This window comes from Nannobrachium achirus, assembly GCF_963921795.1.
Source record: "Nannobrachium achirus genome assembly, chromosome: 7".
Taxonomy (NCBI): Eukaryota; Metazoa; Chordata; class Actinopteri; order Myctophiformes; family Myctophidae; genus Nannobrachium; species Nannobrachium achirus.
Window position 1 is genome coordinate 10,948,922 of NC_137816.1, and position 20,333 is coordinate 10,969,254.

Sequence of the window (20,333 nt, forward strand, 5' to 3'; positions counted from 1 at the left end):
GGGATGGTGAGGTCCTCACCATGGGGCTTATCTGAGTGGACAGCTGGCTGAGCTGATCTGTGTTGAGCAGGGATTTGAGCACAGTATTCTCATGATCCAGCACAGAGTTCCTCCCGTACTGCTCTTTGATCTGCTCCTTCAACACCTCCACTTCCTCCTGCACAGCGTTCATGAGATGACTCTTCACCAGGTCCAACGCCTGTTCAATCTTGTTATCAATGGCAACAACACTGGCATGGGACGCACTGCCCTCATCAATAGGGATGTTAAACAAGCTATCAACAGTGGGCGGGAGGATGTTTTCTGAGATGACAGGCTTGATGCCATCTTTCTCTCTCAGGGCGGCAATGCTGGGTTGAGGTAGGAAGTCAGACCACTGCCTGCTGTCTTCTGCTTGGCTGCTGATTCCGACGGGCTTCCCGTCGGTTCCATGGGCTCCCGGGGCCTGGACGAGTCCTCCCGCACTTTGTGGCTGGCCCAGAGTGCCTGGAGGAGGTTTGGTGGTGCTAGATACTGTGGCAGTGACATTCTGGACACTGCTGTGTGTGGTGGTGGTGGTGGTGGTGGTGGCAGGAGGGATGCCTAGTAGCACAGACTCCATTGATGCCCCGCTGCCCACCTGGAGCATTGGTTCCTGTGATGAGGCTGTGTCCCTGCCCTGAGCCTGGTCCAGCTGATCCGTCTTGACCAGGGATTTGAGCAAGGTGTTCTCATGCTCCAGCACAGAATTCTTTGAGTACTGCTCCTTGATCTTCTCCTTCAACAGCTCTATCTCCTCCCGCACAGCGTACGTGAGGTGATTCTTCACCAGATCCAACGCCTGTTCAATTTTGTTATCAATGGCAACAACGCTGGCATCGGAGGTACTCTCCTCTTCCCCATCAATAGGGATGCGTTCGACAGTGGGATTGGGTGGGCCGAGGCTTTCAGAAAGAAAAGGCTTCCTGCCATCTTTCTTCAACAGTGCATCGGTTGTGGGCTGAGGTAGGAAGTCAGACGTCTGTCTGCTGTCTTCTGCCAGGATGCTGAGGGCCGCAGAAAGCCCCAACGGAACCCCTCTATGGGCTCCCTGGGACTGGATGAGTCCTGCTGCACTGGGTGTCTGGCCTAGCATGTCCGGAGGTGTGAGGATGTTGCTAGGTGGCACTGTGGCAGTAACATTCTGGACACCGCTGTGTATGGTGATGGTGGCAGGGGTGACAGCAGCAGATGGAATTAATGGCACTGAGCCGATTGATGTCCCACTGCCCACCGGCATTACGCCTTGGACTGAGGCTGCCTCCCCACCCTGAGTCACCATGCTCATCCCCTGACTTTCGGGGCCCACAGGGGTGATATCAGGTGTGGTCCCCTGGCTAGGTGGCAGCTGGCTGAGCTGATCCGTGTTGGCCAGAGACTTGAGAATCGAATTCTCGCTTTCCAGCTCTAAGTTCCTCTTGCTCAGCTCTGTGATTTTGGCCTTCAACATCTCCTCCCGGATGGCGTACATAAGGTTACTTTTCACCACGTCCATCACCTGATTTATCTTTTCAGCAATGGCATGTCCAAACAGGCTGTCCGGAAACTGGAAGCCTTCTGAGTCCATGCCAACGTTCCCTGGTAAGGTGCCGGGACTGGGCTGAGGTACATCAGACTTCCGCCTTCTGTCTTCTGCCTGGCTGCTAATGCTGACAGGAGGACCCGCTGGGGTCCCTCCATGGGCTCCTGAAGCTGAGGCTACCTCCCCACCACTATGAGCCATCATGCCCTGCCCCTGAGCTCCAGGTACCACAGGGGTTATGACAGGTGAGGGCTCCTGGCTGTCTGGAGGCCCCACAGAGGGGGGTGCCATGGGGAGGTTCTGAGTATTTGAGCCCTGTGGCTGGAGAGGGGCAAACTGCTGCTGTTGGTGGTCGGGATAACCACCTGTGATGCCACCGGCTTGAGATGAATAGACAAACTGCTGGGTGCCGTTTGATGCACCATCACCATTGAGGCTGCTTGGGTGGGTTTGGGGTATATTGACCTGGGCATGTTGAGGGTGCTGGGGCAACGCAGTTGAGCAACCAATGGGCTGGAGGGAACTTGCTCCACTCTGGCCACTGTCAGCAGAGCCAGCACTAATTACCACAGAGCCACCAGTGACCCCTAGACGACTATAATCCATGTTGTCTGAATCCCGTCCATAGAACTCTGTGCATTTCCATCTGCCCCGTAGGAAGCAGGAAGGAACTTTAACTTTTCTGAAACGGGAACTACAGGTGGTGGCTGACATGGTGCCGGTGGCTACAGGGTTTGCTTGAGGCACTCTAGCAGGGACAGTCCCACTAGTTGGAGTCAAGCTCGGAATAGAAGGCTGATGTGCAGGTGGCACAGGCACACCTCCTCCACTGTTAACAGAGACTCCCCTGTTGACAGGACCTATCGATGCCGGTTGGCCCTCCTGTTGTTCCCCCACGTTGTTTAACGTTCCCTCGGACAAGTTCTGGTCACACACACCTAAGTCGGCTTGAGAAATGTTGGCGCCCTCTGTCTGAGACTCATCCGGGTCGTCAAGGTTTTCGGTACTAGCCGCCTCCTGAACGTTTGTGATCTGGAAGCAGCTCTTTCTATTAGGCGGCAAATTAGGCGGCTTTTCTGACATGTTGGGAGTGCATACGCTGCCTGTATGAACTCCACGTCCGTCTCGCAATCATAACGGCGTGGCTTCTTTGTGGAACTCAAACGTCATGTGGCGAGTCTAAGATGTAGGTCATGTGTGACGTATCTATGACATACAGTATGACTCCATATTTGGGCAGGTCAGAAATTGTGTCATTGATGTCCATTATCTTAAATGTACAGGGAATAGTCCAGGGCCTTAGGAAGATATGAGGCTATTAAGCTAAGTCAGTCTCTTGCAGCGCAACGCGTTTGGTGTTGTAGAGGGGAAAAGAGCAGACTAAGTACAGAGCCAAAGGTCAAGTTTACAAAGTATTGAGGGTTTAAGAGGTTAAATGTCGGAAAATACACCTTTTTAGTCTGAGGAAGTGCTTTGTGCTCGAAACGTCACAGAATCTTTGGGTGCAATAAAGCTTCTGTTGCATTGGAGCCCTGTGCGAGCATTTATTTATTCTTCTCTGAAGATACACATTAACATGAATCCAACATTATAAGGAAAAAGTTAAATTTGCAACTAAATTTTACACAACTATAAAATTGTAACTTATTGCACTGATCAGAGCAATGGTCACCGGATTATGGCCATTTGAAGTGTTAAACACTGCTATAACACTGCAGTAGTGCCCCATACTATAGGGGAGAACAGGGTCAATTTATCCCATGACTTGGCTTATTTACGAACGACCGGATAAGAGGCAGCTGTGCGCTTTTTCAGTGAGAAAACTTTCTGAAAAGCAGCAGTTGCTAACGTAACGTTGCTATTGACAGGTAATTTAATTCATAACATTGGCCTACCTGCTGTTAGTTTACATGTTGATGTGTGTGTAACAATAAAGCCCAAAGGACCAATAAAGCAGCAAATGGTGCATTTTGTTATCATAAGTATGCCCGGTTGTCATGTGGGTGGTGACCCAGCTGAAGTTAGCCACACCCACAGTGTTGTTGTGTGGTAAAAAGGGGAGGGGATGATAATATGATGTCATTATATCAGTGTATTTCAGTTGGGCCTTTACACTCAAAAAGTAACCAGAAATACACAGGGAAGACATATTTGCACATTATAACCACACCTGGGGTTCCATTAGATTAATGTTAACTCCATAGACACATACAAAACAGAAAAGTACAAAACTATGGCACCACCTCTTTTAGGATTTTACTGTGATCTAATTTGTTCTTGCTTCCAGGTCAACTTAAAGGACAACTCCGCCCTAAATCACTTCTAGGCTCATTTTCCAACTTATATTGATCCCAAAAGACTGTCCATGGGGTCTATTAGGCAGAGATGCCCTTGGTGTCCTGTTTCCCCAGCAGCTCTCATAGCATAGAGTGGAGGCTATAAGCCTATCGCTTTTACACTATTTGTTGTGTTCAAAAGTGATTTTCTTTTTCATGAATGGGTTACTAGTTGTCATTACAAACACATCCATGCCTTGGTTGTCCCACACAAGCCACCACAATCTCATAAATAATGTTTTGGGGTGAGCATTTGGCACAAGTGCCAATCAAAGTGCCTGTATTGGCCAATCACAGGGCATCTTTTCCAGGAAAAGATGCCCTGTGGCAAAACACATAAGATAATAACATCTGTTTAGCAGTTTAGAGTGTGATGGCTTGTGTGGGACAACGATGACATGCATGTGTTTGTAATGACAACTAGTACCACATTCATGAAAAATAAAAACACTTTTGACCACAACAAATAGTGTAAAAGCGATAGGCTTATAGGCTCCACGCTATGCTATGAGAGCTGCTGGGTTCTGCTGGGGAAACTGGACAACAGGAGCATTTCTGCCTAATAGACCCCTTTTGGGATCAATATATGTAGGGAAATGAGCCTAGAAGTGATTTAGGGCGGAGTTGTCCTTTAAGTGAAAAATGGCCCATTTCGTTTTGTGTTTGACTATTCTCATCATGGCAGACTGAGAACAGCGTTCATGCCAAGTTTGGTGAGGATTGGAGCAACAGTGTGTCTGTGGCCGCTGGGGGCCCCTGACTGGGCCCCTGGTGTGACTATTGTCATTGCAGGCCCCTGAACAGTGTTTGTGGCAAGTTTGGTGAGCATTGGAGCAAACAGCATGGATTCACTGAGTAGCCCTCTCGACCAAGGGTGGGCAACTTTGATGATGGTGAGGGCCACTGTATTTCCAGCTTCACTCCAGAGGGCCACATTGCATATTGCTACGTCCTACTTTGTCTTTCTAGTAGCAAAAATAGCTCAATAGATCGTCTATTTTTGCTTCTTTTGAATTGGAATCCTGAATCCTGAATTTGTGATTTTTTAATTGGAATCCTGAAATGTAACATTTTGATTTAATTTCAAACGCATTTAGTTATATACTCATGTTAACTTTATGAACCTAAATACAAATACATTTGACATAAAAGAAGCCATTTTAATACTACTATACTAGTCATTAAGTTACTATTATAGACTGAAGGAATTAAAAGCAGGTCATGTTTGTAATTGTTACAGCTGAAATCAATAATATATCAGTATTCCGGTATTAACCTGTGGGCCGCATTAAGTGAAGATGGGGGCCGCATGTGGCCCCCGGGCCGCCAGTTGCCCATGTATGCTCTAGACCTACTGCACATATAAACAGAGCTGCTGCTTTTAAGCACATTTTAAATCTGAACATTTTAACACTGAAAAAAATGCTATTTGTCCCAAAAGTAACTGCAAAAGATTGCTGCTATTTGTTTCAAAAAGCTTTATACTAGGGGTGTAAGGATACATTTGAACAACGATACGTATCACGATACATGGTTGACGATACGATAAATGGACGATATTGGTTCATTCATGGCGATAAGATATGATTCGATTCAATGATTTAAAATCGATATAGTAACTATTTAGCAAAGACATTAAATCAGTGTGAAACGTGTCAATAGAGCAATGTTTTTAAAGGGACAAATCTATTATTATGGATATAAATAAGTAAACACTGTGCAAATAGGTGGGCATTATATTACAATACATATGGACAAACTCGCACCTTGACATGAACACAGAGATTACACACATTTATCGATAGACCAAGAGTAGCTATATGGAATGGAAAAGTAATTAGACCCCTCTTTGTCATTTTCCTTCTTAAAAGGATCCCTGGCTAATACGACAAATATGCCTTAATACATTATAATTGTCCTCTATAACTACAGTGTAAAATTAAAAACACCTTAAATATTGTATTTCTTCTAGAAATAGCAAATCTTTCACTCAATAGGTGAAATGCCTGTTGCAAGTTGACGATGTCATAAAACCATGTGTGGTCTATCCCTATAGAATATATGGCATGCATGTGAAAATAAAAAGACACATTTGAAATATTGATTTGATGCTCATATTAACCATAGGAAGTATTACGTTTGTTTTTATTTTTACATGCATTTCGTTCGCCCACAGTGAACGAAAACGGGCCAGACATCAACTTGATCAAGCTGTCTGCCGTCTGTTGTCTTGCCATCTGCGGATGACGTTATCAAGGGCTTAGGAAGAAAGACAGAAAGACTTTGTGATACTTCTGGCCCCTGTACTCTTTTAGTCTCAGTTGGCATTGTGATAATAGTTTGAAGTTCAAATAATATTAATTCTTCAGGTCCGCATGTAAACCTCTGCTATGTTGTTGAACTGGTCTAAACCACTGTATTAGTACGAAACTAGACTGCACTCAGCTGAGCGCACCTTATTGTCTGCGCCAGACCAAAAGGCATGACCAAGACTATGATTTCGCCCCTGTTCGTCCGTCTGCGTGCGTGTGTCCTTCTGTCTGTGGACAGCTAATCTCCGGCACAGTTGGCACGATGGCAGCGAAACTGCACGCACTCCCCCTGGGTCCCAGAGCAGAACCTCTGCCCCCAAATTCTTTGCATGGGCCTGTTATAGCACCACCATTTTAAAATCAGCCTCATGGTGGCGCTATAACAGGCCGATTTGCGTTTTTACCAATAACTCCACCGATCAGTGTACTGTAAAACCTTTTATGCGCACTCCCTAGAGGCCAAGGAAAAACCTTTGCCCTGCATTTTTCAGATCAGTTTTTTATAGCGCCACCAGTAGGCCGACTTATGTAAAACATTTTTTTTATATTACTCCTTCAGATTTGTTCCAAAAATCACACAAATCAGTAAACAGTATCTCTATAGTCATGTGATCAAGACTGATCTGTCCGATATTTCATATTCCATCCTAATTGGCTTACATTGGCTTCCAAAGTTTGCAGGATTGGTCCGTTTTGAACAAAATGCTTCAAATCATAAACGCAGCTTGCGATTTCCATGCAATTTTGCACACATATTCCCAATAGGTCAAGGAACAAATGCCATTAGCCTGTTATAGCGACACCAGCAGCTCAATTTTTGCATTTTTGCACAGATGACATGGCACCCTTTTCACATTTGCCTATTATAGCGCCACCAGGTGGCCACAATAACCTACCTGACTTGGCGGAGACCTGTGCTCGGAAGAGCACTGCTTATATCAGGTCGCACTTCTTGTTGTTGGTGATGTCACTAAGAATGCTGGTCCCTCATTGGCTGTTGATGGTGACATCACTAAGAATGCTGTTGCCTGATTGGCTACGGGGGTAAACACAGACACATGACAGATAAGCCACCAGACACAGTACTTGCGCACTCTGCTGGCGCAAGTAATTAGTATGGATCTCCATGTATACACATACAGTAACTGACTCACGGACAGAATAGCCCATACATTGCCTACATTAACACTTTGCGAGCCACGGGGAGCCCCTTAATATTAAAACCGGAATATACCGGACATCTGAGCAAGGAGTCTCAGCCGCGCCGTCTTTTACCGTACTGGGTCATTAAAAACGAAATAAATTATTTTTATCCGAAAATCGTCTAACCTTCCCTAGTCACCACTCGTCCATCGATAGCGCATGGCTCGTCTGACATGAAGCAGAAGTGACGTCAGGTCCATTCCTTCCAGAGGCTTCCTTGCAGCCGTCCGTTTACTGTTTAGAGGATAACATTAGCATAGCTGGAGTGCTAAGGGCTAAACTAGCCAAAATGATCACATCGACTGTTCAGTCATTCTTGGATTATATGCTTGGATTATTATGCGCACGGATCGCGCACACGAAACGCACGGGGAGCAGATGCCTCGGCCAAAACTGCCACTCTATCCCAAAGGAGATCCAGATAATCACGGTGAGCTAACGACCTGGGGATTGAAAAAAAAGAAAAAACAACAGCGCAGTCCAAGAAGGAGGGGTGGCGGGCTCATGTTTATAAACATAATATTATGTCTCAGATCATAATACAATAATAGAAATTTCACGGCTAATCTATCAACAGCCATTCTATTTCAGCCAGCAAAGTGTTAAGGACTGATGGGATTTTGGTTTAATTCCCATATTTGTATATTCCTTTTCCAGAAGACGTTTCCACCCACAGAGTAAAACCACAGTTTGTCAGAGTCAATGAATATCCCATATTGATTTGAAGACACAATAAAGGGAGACCACACCGGGGAATATGCGTTTTTTGATAAGTTGTATTGAAAATATAGTCAGAGTTCAAATTGGACTGTACAAGTACAGTAGAGCATTTTCACCCATAGCTTCTCTGAGTACAAAGCATAATGATTTCACAGATATATGGAGTTACATAATACATTAGTCACATTCTGATTGGACAATTAAGCATAACAGTGGACATCAGATGTTTTCGTGTTGTTGGCCCCAGTAGCAAGGCCAGATATCATGGCTTGGTAATATCATTTTGTTATCCTGTATCCTGGGCATTGTGACCTGCAGCGGACAGATCTCATTGCGAGGGTTACTCATTTGTCCTAACACAGTATGGCATTGACGTTTAACACTGAAAATGATATCTATACTGTGTTAATCCTAACAACAGGAACATTTTAATCAATTATCTTATCAATTCCCCCCTGAGATAGCATTTGAAGTGTTAAAGGGTCAAAGGAAAATAAACAACAAGGGAAGAAGACATGGGTTAAATCTTTTTTAAAGTATTTGAAACAGAACATAATAATTGAACAATTTAAGTCAAAAAACATTTCGATAGCTTTAAGTTTTAAAGAGGAGAGTCAAAAGAACTGTATATTTCCAAAGGTATTTAAATCAGAATATCATAATTGAACAACAATAAGTAAAACTGTATAATTTGGAATCAGTATTCCTGAGATTAAACCAAGGATGTTTTCTCAAATAGGCCTGTTTAATTTGGGGCCTGTTTAAGTTTAGTTAACATGAGTTAGAATATTTTTATGAGAGTGAGGAGAAAATCACACGTTCCTTAAAATATATTGATAGAAAAACAAACATTGTCCTGTCGCACCATGACAAACTTTATCACTAAATTTAGAATCTTTCCAAAGTTTCTTCACAGCCTCACCTGGGTTGATGGTGGGGTGCACTACAAAGAGTGCCTTTAATGAAAGAGAATATATATATATATATATATTTTGACGTTTTGATTTGTTTGGTGAAGTCGCCTCACCTGAGATTGACGAATGTAGAATTTTGAAAATTTGATTAGTGTGGTGGAGCGGTCATGGTCCATTCCTTGCTTGACCTATGACCTTCGCCAGGGTGTCCCAGCCAGGGTGGACTTTTTGACTCCACAACAGTAAGGTAGGACCTCTGTCCTCATCATTTCAGTAAGGTTTTATAACCAATACGACATTTCAGTATTTAACATTTCCAGGACGAGGCTATGAGATCTTATCAAAATAAGAGAGTTGTATGTTGTGACAAGACAGTTGCAAATATTAACAAAAATGATATAGGAACTCATGTGACTTGAATCCTCGTACTCACGAAAAATGATCCTTCGTCACAGATCATGGGAAGAGATATGGACCGTCTGTCATAGATAAGTCAATTAATCTGAAAAATAAAATAAACATCAGAATTACTTGGAAGTTAAGACCATTGTGTGTATTTATGTATAGACATGTTTGATTTGTTTTAGATATACATCACCAAGGGACACGATTTGTGTCTAATTGTTCTGTAAGGGGTAAACAGATTTAAACATGGTTAAGCAAAATGAAATATATATATTCTGAAATAAAATGAGATGAAAATTTAGTGGAATATGTAAATATGAATTCAGAAAATGAAATATGAATTCAGAAAATGAAATATGAATTCAGAAAATTAAAATATGAAAGAAGTTAAAATGGAAAGATATTAACTCATTTAATGCCCCCCTTTCACCACTAGAGGGGGCTCAGTGTGCCCCAGACAATCCCATAGAGATATGCTGGTATATGCAGAAGCCCTGCAGCCATGACTTGCCTGAACACTTTCCTTTGTGCATGTACAGGAAGAGGATGAAGTTAGCTTGAAGTTAGCTATTAGCTACCAAGCATTTTAAAAGCCTTATTTTCGTCAACTTAGCCATGATTAACGCTTGCACACCTCATGCATGGGAAAAAAACAGAGAAGAATGAGCTCTAAAAAATCCAATGCAATCCTGGATTGCATTGGAGTGGATTTGTGCAGTTTGTTCACAGCTTTCAAACAAAAAAATCCGATTGGAAATCCGTTCAGGCATTCTTGAGATAATAGCCATTATGTTTTACACTGTTGTGAGCTTGGAGGTCTGCTACCTGAGTTGTATGGGGGTTGTATGGGGGTTAAACATGCAAAATCGCGATTGAAATCATTTTCACTAGATTTGATGGGGTCCAAAAAAAAAATTTCCAAAAAAAATTTTTCAATTTTTTTTTTTTTTTTTTTTTTTTTAAATCACGAGATATCTCGTGATTGGCACTGTGGCACTATATGATATATCACGAGATATCTCGTGATTGGCACTCAATGAGTTAAAATAAATTAAAAATGAAAAAAATATTAACACATTAATACAAACACATTAATTCTCCAAACACATTCCCTCCCGTTTGCCACAGCCGAAAATTGAAAATTGGGTGTGGTCAGATGGGAAACAGATTGTCAAGTGTACAGACGTACAGTGATTCTGCTCACTGTCAGAGTTAGAGTGAGCTTCCAGGCCTGTGAGGGGGGAAGTGTACCATAACAAGATAAGCATTTACCAAACAATAGTTGGCCTACCGAAGGCCTCTCTATTAAAATGGTTAGAAAACCAGAAAATGAATGAAACTTAAAGAAATAAAATAAGAAAAAAAAGAATGACATTATGATTATGTTATGATTTGATGGGATTTTGGTTTAATTCCCATATTTGTATATTCCTTTTCCAGAAGACGTTTCCACCCACAGAGTAAAACCACAGTTTGTCAGAGTCAATGAATATCCCATATTGATTTGAAGACACAATAAAGGGAGACCACACCGGGAAATATGCGTTTTTTGATAAGTTGTATTGAAAATATAGTCAGAGTTCAAATTGGACTGTACAAGTACAGTAGAGCATTTTCACCCATAGCTTCTCTGAGTACAAAGCATAATGATTTCACAGATATATGGAGTTACATAATACATTAGTCACATTCTGATTGGACAATTAAGCATAACAGTGGACATCAGATGTTTTCGTGTTGTTGGCCCCAGTAGCAAGGCCAGATATCATGGCTTGCTTGGTAATATCATTTTGTTATCCTGTATCCTGGGCATTGTGACCTGCAGCGGACAGATCTCATTGCGAGGGTTACTCATTTGTCCTAACACAGTATGGCATTGACGTTTAACACTGAAAATGATATCTATACCGTGTTAATCCTAACAACAGGAACATTTTAATCAATTATCTTATCAAGGACCACTCACTTCGCACTGGTGCGTTTTTTCTCTTTTCCGGTGTAGCTCCATAGGAGGCAGAAGGTCTGTTTGTGTGATTGTCTGCATGGGGCCAAACTTGTAAATTGCTGGATTGACCACATTTCTTGTGCATGCTGTCAGTAGGCCAAGGAAGTACCTCCATGCATTTTGTCACAGACGACATCACAGGCTGGCCACAGGAAGTCTGACATCCACATGAAGACACGCCATTCAAATGTCGATCTTCAGTTCCATACGTATGATCCTTTTTTATTTGGAAAGTGCAGTGTCATAAATTATTCACGACTCATGTCCATAAATCACTTCATGCAAGTTTTGTTTACCCTTTGCAAATGTTCTGTTGTTGTCTTGTTGAAGCCAAGACAAAAGACTCAATAGACCGTTTGTCAGCCTTCTGATTGGTCCCTGAGACTCCCTGACTGGCCAACCAGAAAAAAACATTCACTTTTTGCTATCGGGGGTGGAGTTTGTGCAGTGGAGAATATTGAATGTGGCTTTCAACAACTGTCCGCAGTGCGCGACACGGAGATCGGCCGGTACGGTGATAGCGACGGCAAGCGTCAAGCGATCTCGCTCATCATAACGAATAAGCTTCAACAAACTAGTTCACATGTACCTTATCAATGGTCTAAGAGTCACGATTGGGTACATATAATTTAAATGGGCAGAATTACGAAAAGCCAGCCTATTATGTGAGGAGAAACATTCTCTCTGTCCTCTTCCTAGTACCCAAGATGCAATGCGCTTCTCTTTCTATCTCTGATCCAGAGGATTAAACTAATTAAAACATTTATTTTTCGGGGGAAAACTACTGTTTTGCTATGTAATTACTGTACCTTTTTCTTCCCTTTTTATTAATATCACGTAGATGTGTTTTTTGTGGTACTTTATATAGCTGTAATGAGGCTATGAAGGGGAAAAAAATCCCATCCACTACCACTATAAAATAATCTGCAAAGAGGATTCTGTCCCACTGGGATTAAACAAATTAAAACATATATTTTCGGGTAAACCCCCTGTTTTGCAATGTAACTACTGTACCTTTGTCTTCCCTTTTTATTAATATCACCTAGGTGTTTTTCCTTTGGTACTTTATATAGCTTAATGAGGCTATGAAGGGAAAAAAAAATCCCATCCACTTCCACTATAAAAACAATCTGCCCAGGGTTAATGTCCCATCATAGTAACAGGGCAGAATGGGGCGGGATTTACAAAAGGGTTTATTAGAGTGTAGTTCAATGTCTCTTAATAGTTCTCACTTTCTCCACCTTCTTCTTTAGGGATAATATGTCGTTACCTGAATGATCATATGGTGGGGATTGGCCTCATCCAAGTTAGACAAAGCATTACAGGGCGTGTGTGAAGTAGCTTGTAGCGAATGAGAATGAACGTGGAGACATGGACCGACTGTGGGTGTATGAATGAATTAACTTGTTAGCGAATGAATGAGGGGGGGGGGGGGGGTCCGGGGAAGAGAACACTCTGACTTCCGTGTCTAAATGAACCAACGCTAAAGCTAAATAATATAATCACAATTAAAGATATTTTAAAAAAAAACATTTTGGTTCAAACATTCTGCATGTTGATCGTGTTTCGAGCTTGTGGATCTGCTACTTTTGATACTTTTGTGTGATGCTGTACAGTAGTAAGCTCAAGTAGGCCGTTCATTTACGAAAAAACACGAAATGTTTGAATATGGAGATCAGAGGTAAGCAATACGATCAACTTCTCTGGCTCTACTTCTGAATACAGGGTTCCCACACATTTTTACCAATGAATTTCCAAAACTTTTCCAGAATATGTAACCCATTTTCCAAGAATATATTATAACAATAATTCCGCTCAATAACAAGTCGCTTACTCCTATACGCAATGCCTAATGCCAGTGGTTCTCAACCTTTTCAGGCCGTGACCTCAGAAATAATCATATTTTAACTGGGGACCCCAGCACCCTGACGAGCACTAAGTTGAGGAATTTTGTATAACACGGTTCTATTGCTCACAACGCCTCGCGTTGCGAGGCGTTGTGAGCATGTAGATCGGCTATTTTCACAATTTCTACCTCTAATATTTGACAATTTGGCCAATGTTTAATTTGTCATTTCAGAGGTATTAACAAAATCAATAACCAAAGACAATGCATAGCTATTTTTTCCAGGACCTTCCAGGACCCTTGATCAATTCCAAAACTTTTCCAGTAATGGAAAAATATTTTTTCTAATTTCAAAATATTTCCAGGAAGTGCATGACCGTGGGAACCCTGTAAATACTGTATACATAACTAGCAAGCCAACAATGCAACGTTCAGCCAAAGACGGTAGATGAGCCTCAGAAATTTGAACATGCCTTATTATTCGCTTGTAGAATTCTTCCATACAAAATAACCCAATATTCGTCTGAGCATAAATTGGACAAAGATAAAGGTTCTTTACTTTAAAAAGCCATTTTTTATTTTCTTTTAAATGGCATTTTTTCCACACGTTTAGAACTGAACTGCAGTTTACCAGGAGGATATAAAACAAGTGGTGGATATTATACATACAGATTTTATGTGCAGTAATTTACTGTTAAAAGTAACTAAACAAACACCCCTTATATCGTTATTATCATCCAATCACAAGACAAAACAATATAAAACATTTGCCTATTTTGGCATACAGTGACATTTTTTAAACCAGTCTGATCTCAGAACTGTGCCAGTAGGACATTTACACAGAAAGATACATACAAAAATGAATACAAAAATAATGAAAATATATTTGGCTGAAATGATAGATCAAATAAGTTACATATAAAATAACTTTCAAACAGGTAAAATCAACTCGGCCTCCTTCATAAACTCAACTTACTTGAATAATCAATACTGACTGGAAGTCGGGACTGCAAATTATACTTTTGCCATGAACCACACTACACACTGTTAAGCATGCACGCACGCACATGCATGCACATACATGTGCGCACACACAAAATCCCATCATTACGTAAAACTGGTTCTATTCATGACTGTGGCTGTGTTCAGTGACGCTCTTATGACCGACAAGTACACACTGCAAAATTGTCAGTGTTCAGTTCAATCAGAATGTAAAAATTGACCTTCTCAGAGTCAAATGAACATCAATCCGAACACGCCAATTTAGTCAGGGGATATCTTATAAAGTCCTGGAATAAATTCCTTACCAAAAGATTTCTTCACCAATGTGTTTGTAAAGGTGTCTAGTAACACATCTCACAAAGACTGAAATTCAGTTTCCCTAGGAGAATCCGTTACAGCTGATGAAAGTTGGGGTCCCATTAAATTAACTATAATACAGGATAAAACACACCAAAATAAATATGCTTTATGTAGCATGTGAGGGGTCAAACTAGGGGTTTTTCATGATTCTGAATCCATTGCAAGCATTTGTTTTGCACGGAAAACATTCCTTGGGGTAAAGGCGGTTCTGACAAAACTGTGAAAAGTGATGACTCATCACTAAACCATATTTTTGTGGGGCCGTTTTTAGCCCAAGGGATGTTTTTCGTCTGAATTTCAGTCTTTGTGAGATGTGTTACTAGACACCTATACAAACAAATTGGTGAAGACATTTTTTGGTAAGGAATTTATTCCAGGATTTGGCACTATTTCCGAAGATATCCCCTGACTAATTCTGTGAGAATCTGTGTTCACATACTGTATGACTCCAGAAGAGCACTGTCTGTTACCCTGCCTAGAGTGTGAACAAAGACAATGGGAAACTAGGACTCCCAAACTTTGACAGATTTCCTGTATCTGTGTGACGTGGGTGCCCGCTCCCCATGTGTGTGTACCATTTTTCTGTGGCGAGGCGTGGGATTGGCTATCTTGGTAATATTAATGATCGTTGGTGTGAATATGGTTGCAGGGATGTAGTCTATGCGTGTACTGGTCGTAGTGATGGTAGTTTATCAGTGTACTGGGATGTATTGATGGTAATCGGTGCTTCTTGCATTACTGTGTATACCAATCAGGCATCAGCAGTGAGGCGCTGGCCAATCAGACTTCGGCCCTGGGTGGGGAACTCAGTGTCTGCTAAGCTCCTATGGGCCAGACTCTCTTCCTCCAACTGGGGAGAGACAACAGAGAGATGGAGAATAGACGGATGAGAACAGAGAGATCACACACACACCCACACATGCACGCACACACACACACACACAAACACACACACCTGCTCTTTGATGTAGCTGTGACCACAGGGTCCCAGCCCTCTGAGAATCAAACCCACATGGAAACACCACACGGACACACCAGCTTCAAGTGCTGCAAGCAACGCACTGGGAATCCACAACGCAAGGGTGGTGTCCTGAGAGAGAGAGGATGAATACAGAGAATAGAGTTTTTCTTAGGTCTATCTGCCTTTAATTGGTACTTCTACTGCTGTATATTGTTTATGCTGTTGTTGATAATAAGTTGTGTTTAAAGGTCCTTAAATTGTTATAATTTAAAAATTTAAGGACCTTTTTTTTTATACCTAAAAACAAACCAAACTATAAAAACTGCTAAAAACATTGGCCAAATTGTCAAATAACGGAAGAGGAAAAAATACCAGATCTACAAGCTAAATAACAGATCTACAATCTCACAACGCCTGAGCTTGTAGACCGGCTATTTGTACAATATTTCTCTTTGGAGTCAAACAAAATGTAATGCCTCAACTCCTATATTCCAAGTGTTTGTCTTGGGGGGGGGGGGGGGGGGGGAGTCCCCAGTTCAAATATGATTATTTTGGTGGGGTCGCGGGCTGAAAAGGTTGAGAACCCCTGTGCTAGACAGACAGGAGAGCCGGGGACTCACATAGATCCTGGTGGTGTCAAACGGACACTGAGCGTTGACCGGAGAGCGGGCGTCCACCGGCAGCTCTGCCGTGTCGTTACAGCCCTGCATTAGGACCCGCCCATCACTGGCCACCGTGAGACTGATGGCCAACAGGACGCCGATGCTGCAGGCCGCTGACAGCAGCGCATTGAAAAATGAACTGATCAGGAGGCCTATGTGCTACGACAGACAGAGAGACCAATGACAAGATTGTGACAAGATTTTAGGGTAGCATGATTTGGTATATTAAGAGTGTGTGTGTGTGTGTGTGTGTGTGTGTGTGTGTGTGTGTGTGTGTGTGTGTGTGTGTGTGTGTACACTTGTATTACTATACTTGTTGGGCCAAATGTCCCCACAAGTATAGTAGAAGATTTTTAGATTTAGGTTTGGGATTAGGCATTTAGAGGTTGGGGTTGGAGCTATGCCAGATTTACACATAGTTGTGCATTGGTGTTGCGCACCGAAAATCGACATCTACAAGCTCACAACGCATCACAGCATATAATGCGTTGTGAGCTTCTTAGATCAATTTTAGGATTAGGGTTAAATTGGCAAAGTTTAATTGATAAAATGACCATCAACACGTTGATGTCCTCACAAGAATAGTAACACAAGAGTGAGTGAGTGAGTGAGTGAGTGAGTGAGTGAGTGAGTGTGTGTGTGAGTGTGAGTGTGAGTGTGAGTGTGTGTGTGTGTGTGTGTGTGTGTGTGTTCACAGAATGAATGAATGAATGAATGACCAAAAGACAGACAAGTGATACGATTGGAAATGTTGTCTAATTGCAGGAAGAACACAGTAAGTAAACAGTAAGATGGTTTTCAAATGTGTATAGCAAGTGCGGCGTGTGATCTTACCAGCTTCCATATTGGGAGGTTTCTTGACACCATGATGGCAATGATACCTGTGGCAATGCTCTGCAATATTCACATAACAAAACAAATGGGATATGGTGCAGCAGTCATACAGTATGTCTCTTTTACATGGCCTGTAAAAGACACGTAATGGGGGACATCGTCGTTCCCAGTTGACTTCTGTGTGAAAGGGAAAGCTGGCAGGGCGGACGTGACAGTAAGGTCCACACACACCTTTCTTGAACTCTTAATCTATTTGACTGATATAAAATGTATATAAAATATCTAAACACTGAATCAAGCAACTTAACTTGTGTGCTCACAAAAGCCTGATTAGACGATAAAATGACCAAAACGTATGTGAGTCCAGATTCTGAGTGTGTTGTAGCCGTGTGGAGTTAGTGCAGGACATCAGTAGGGACAGGGCAGGTAGGGGTGGCAGGTGGCTGGAGGGCCGGGGTGTGAAGGGAGAGTCGGATTCAAGAAAGGAGTTATATTTCGGCCTAGTACCGGCATTAATTATGGATCTTCTTTAGGCCATTATTGCAGGATCTCTGTATAATAGCAGACATAGATACTCACAGGATGTTGTTCACAACACCCTGCAACCAAGAATAGGAGACAATCATTTATGTATTTGAATCCCTGCTGTAGATGTACATTTCAAGTTCAGACTCAAATATTTACTTTATACCTACTACTACTACTTGGATATATGCACTCTGTTATCGTCTTTGATGTGGATCTCCTTTGACTTGAAGATCAATTTCAGATATATCCGTCTTCAGATTACCATCATCATCATCATCATCAACAACTGACAACGATAATCCACTATTACAAAGTAATGGAGCCTGCCAGAGGCGACAGTAACCGCCTTTCAGAAGATACACTTGGCTGCGTTATGTCGGACCAGTTGTGTCTTGCTTGCGGAGAAAGACAGCAGCAGTGCCGAGATGTCGTACTAAATCAAAGTTAGTTCACTGATGGTCTCTGTGATGCCCACAGCTTAGAATGCACTAGGTTGTTGGGTACTGGGTAGTTACCATTACGTATGAACAGGAGAGCTGATTTAAGATCAGTTTGACTCACAAGTTATAAAGGTTTCATGCAGTCATGTTTCCTTGATCATTGATCCCAGATCAGTACTACCTTTCTCATAAGCTTTCTGGTGAGACTGGTTGATATTATGAGAAATATGTCCTTGGTCAAAACAAGGGATTGGGGTTTAAGATAGGATGGATATGTAGGGCTGTCACAATTATTACATAATCGTCTAATCATTTTTTTTTGACATAATCGTGATTATTTGTCATAATCGTCATAATCGTTCCCATGTTGAAAAATGATCATATTTTTAAAAAAAAGTCAAAAATAGTGGAAATAGCAGATCTACAAGCTCACAACGCGTCGCATCGCGACACGTTGTCAATGACAAATACACAATTATATCGTTAATCGCAATTATTTGAGTGACAAATAATCGTCAAGTAAAATGTCATAATTGTGACAGCCCTATGGATATGTATCTGTCAAAAGTGACAACAGGGATGAGGTTGGCTGCAGGGAGTCAGCAGTGATATGCTATTATCATCTGTCCATCTACCTGCAACCTGGGATACTAAGGAGGGATGGATCTCTACACATAGAAGAGCACGTTGGTGAGTTGAATTACAGGTCTACAAAACAAGTAAAATATCAGAGGAAATCTGAAATACAAAAACAAACAAAAAAATACCCTTTTTCCAAGGGGTGGGGTATTGCGATAGAAATGTCAATGTAATATTTATCAGAAGTCGTTGCATGATTTTTGTCATAGGTCATTGTCATAGGCATAGCCCCGTAGCAGTAACTCACCAGTAGTCCAGAGGTGACAGAGATGATGTTAGCTGCCGTGTATTCAGTTGTAATTTGGTGCTTGGGTTTGGAGATATGACGGAGGATGTTGCCATGGACAATAGCTCCCAGGATGAAGTTAATATGGCCGACCAGGATGAGAGTAAGGCCTTGTCTCATCAGCCTCCCTGGTCCCTTGTCCTTATCTGGAAGACAACACAATGTATTGTAATAATATTACATTTCTGATCGAATGACTGGTCATGCAACAAATACAGATTGCTGTGGCTTTCAAACACACAATAAATTATACATTTAACTTGGCATTACGAGACACATTACCCCCCAAAGCCCCAACGCATCCTCATTTCAAACAACTATTATACAAACAAAACAATACATCTAAAGCCCAGATGGGGCAGTTTACTCCATGCGATGCATTGTGAGCTTGTAGATCAGCTATTTTCAAAAGATGTTTATACATTGAAAACTTGAAATGGGACATTCTACATAATGAGTAGGCCTACTTTTACTTTTGGTACTTTTAAATACATTTTGATGCCATTACTTTTGTACTTTTACTCAAGTACATTTTTGTAAAAGAGTAGTAGCCTATTTCTGCATTGCAGTAGCATTAATACAACATTTGAGTAATTTTTTCCATCACAGCTGTTTTGCTTTCGCACAGCAAACAGTCCTACACCTGACCTGACCTGTCCTGGCTCAGTGCTTCATTCTAATCAATGGATCCGTTGAAAAGCTCAACGGATATCTTCCACTGTATGCAAAAGTCAAGATTACACTGTAACTGTTTACACATAGGCTGCTACACCAATACACCCTGCAGTGATGTCTGTTTTAGTAAGGTTTGCCTCTATATAGACACACTGCATTAGTTCATTTTAATGTACCAAACTAGCTCACGTAGCCTACATCTCTGATGCGATAGCTAAAATGTAAAAGTTGAATTGGATCATCTCATTTTCAAGGGGGTCCTCCGACCTCCAGCAAAATACATAGCCTACATGACAATAAATCTAACAATCACAAACAAGGACATGGTTCAGTCCCACCTCTTTAATAGCAAATATAAATGTCTACAATGTATGTACAGTAGGATAACCTTCACCAGCCTGTGACTGTCCCGTACCAACCTGTGGTACCCACCTGGCTCTATCCACAGCTATCCGCCATTCAATGCAGAACGAAAATAAAGTTTCATTAAAGAGACCACACATGCATTTCATTTCAAGGATTCAAACATCACTCACCAAAGGTACACATCTTACACATCTCTATGTACTCCTTGTAATGTTCCTCTGTTTCTATGAAGAAGTACGATGTGTAAAACGATGTTTTTTTGCAGCGACGTCCAGCAAACAAATCAACGCGGACCACAA

General features: G+C 41.8%; 1 protein-coding gene across 1 annotated transcript; it reads right to left on the bottom strand.

Annotated features, from left to right (window-relative positions):
• Positions 1-13,854: 13,854 nt before the first annotated feature.
• On the bottom strand, positions 13,855-20,333 carry krtcap3 (keratinocyte associated protein 3). The gene is made up of 6 exons (XM_080730608.1): positions 20,205-20,333; positions 18,955-19,139; positions 17,101-17,160; positions 16,225-16,425; positions 15,599-15,733; positions 13,855-15,493 (listed from the first exon to the last, which is right to left on the bottom strand). The coding sequence occupies exons 1-6, from the start codon at positions 20,224-20,226 to the stop codon at positions 15,395-15,397; spliced, it is 702 nt and encodes a 233-aa protein (XP_080586734.1). The 5' UTR covers positions 20,227-20,333; the 3' UTR covers positions 13,855-15,394.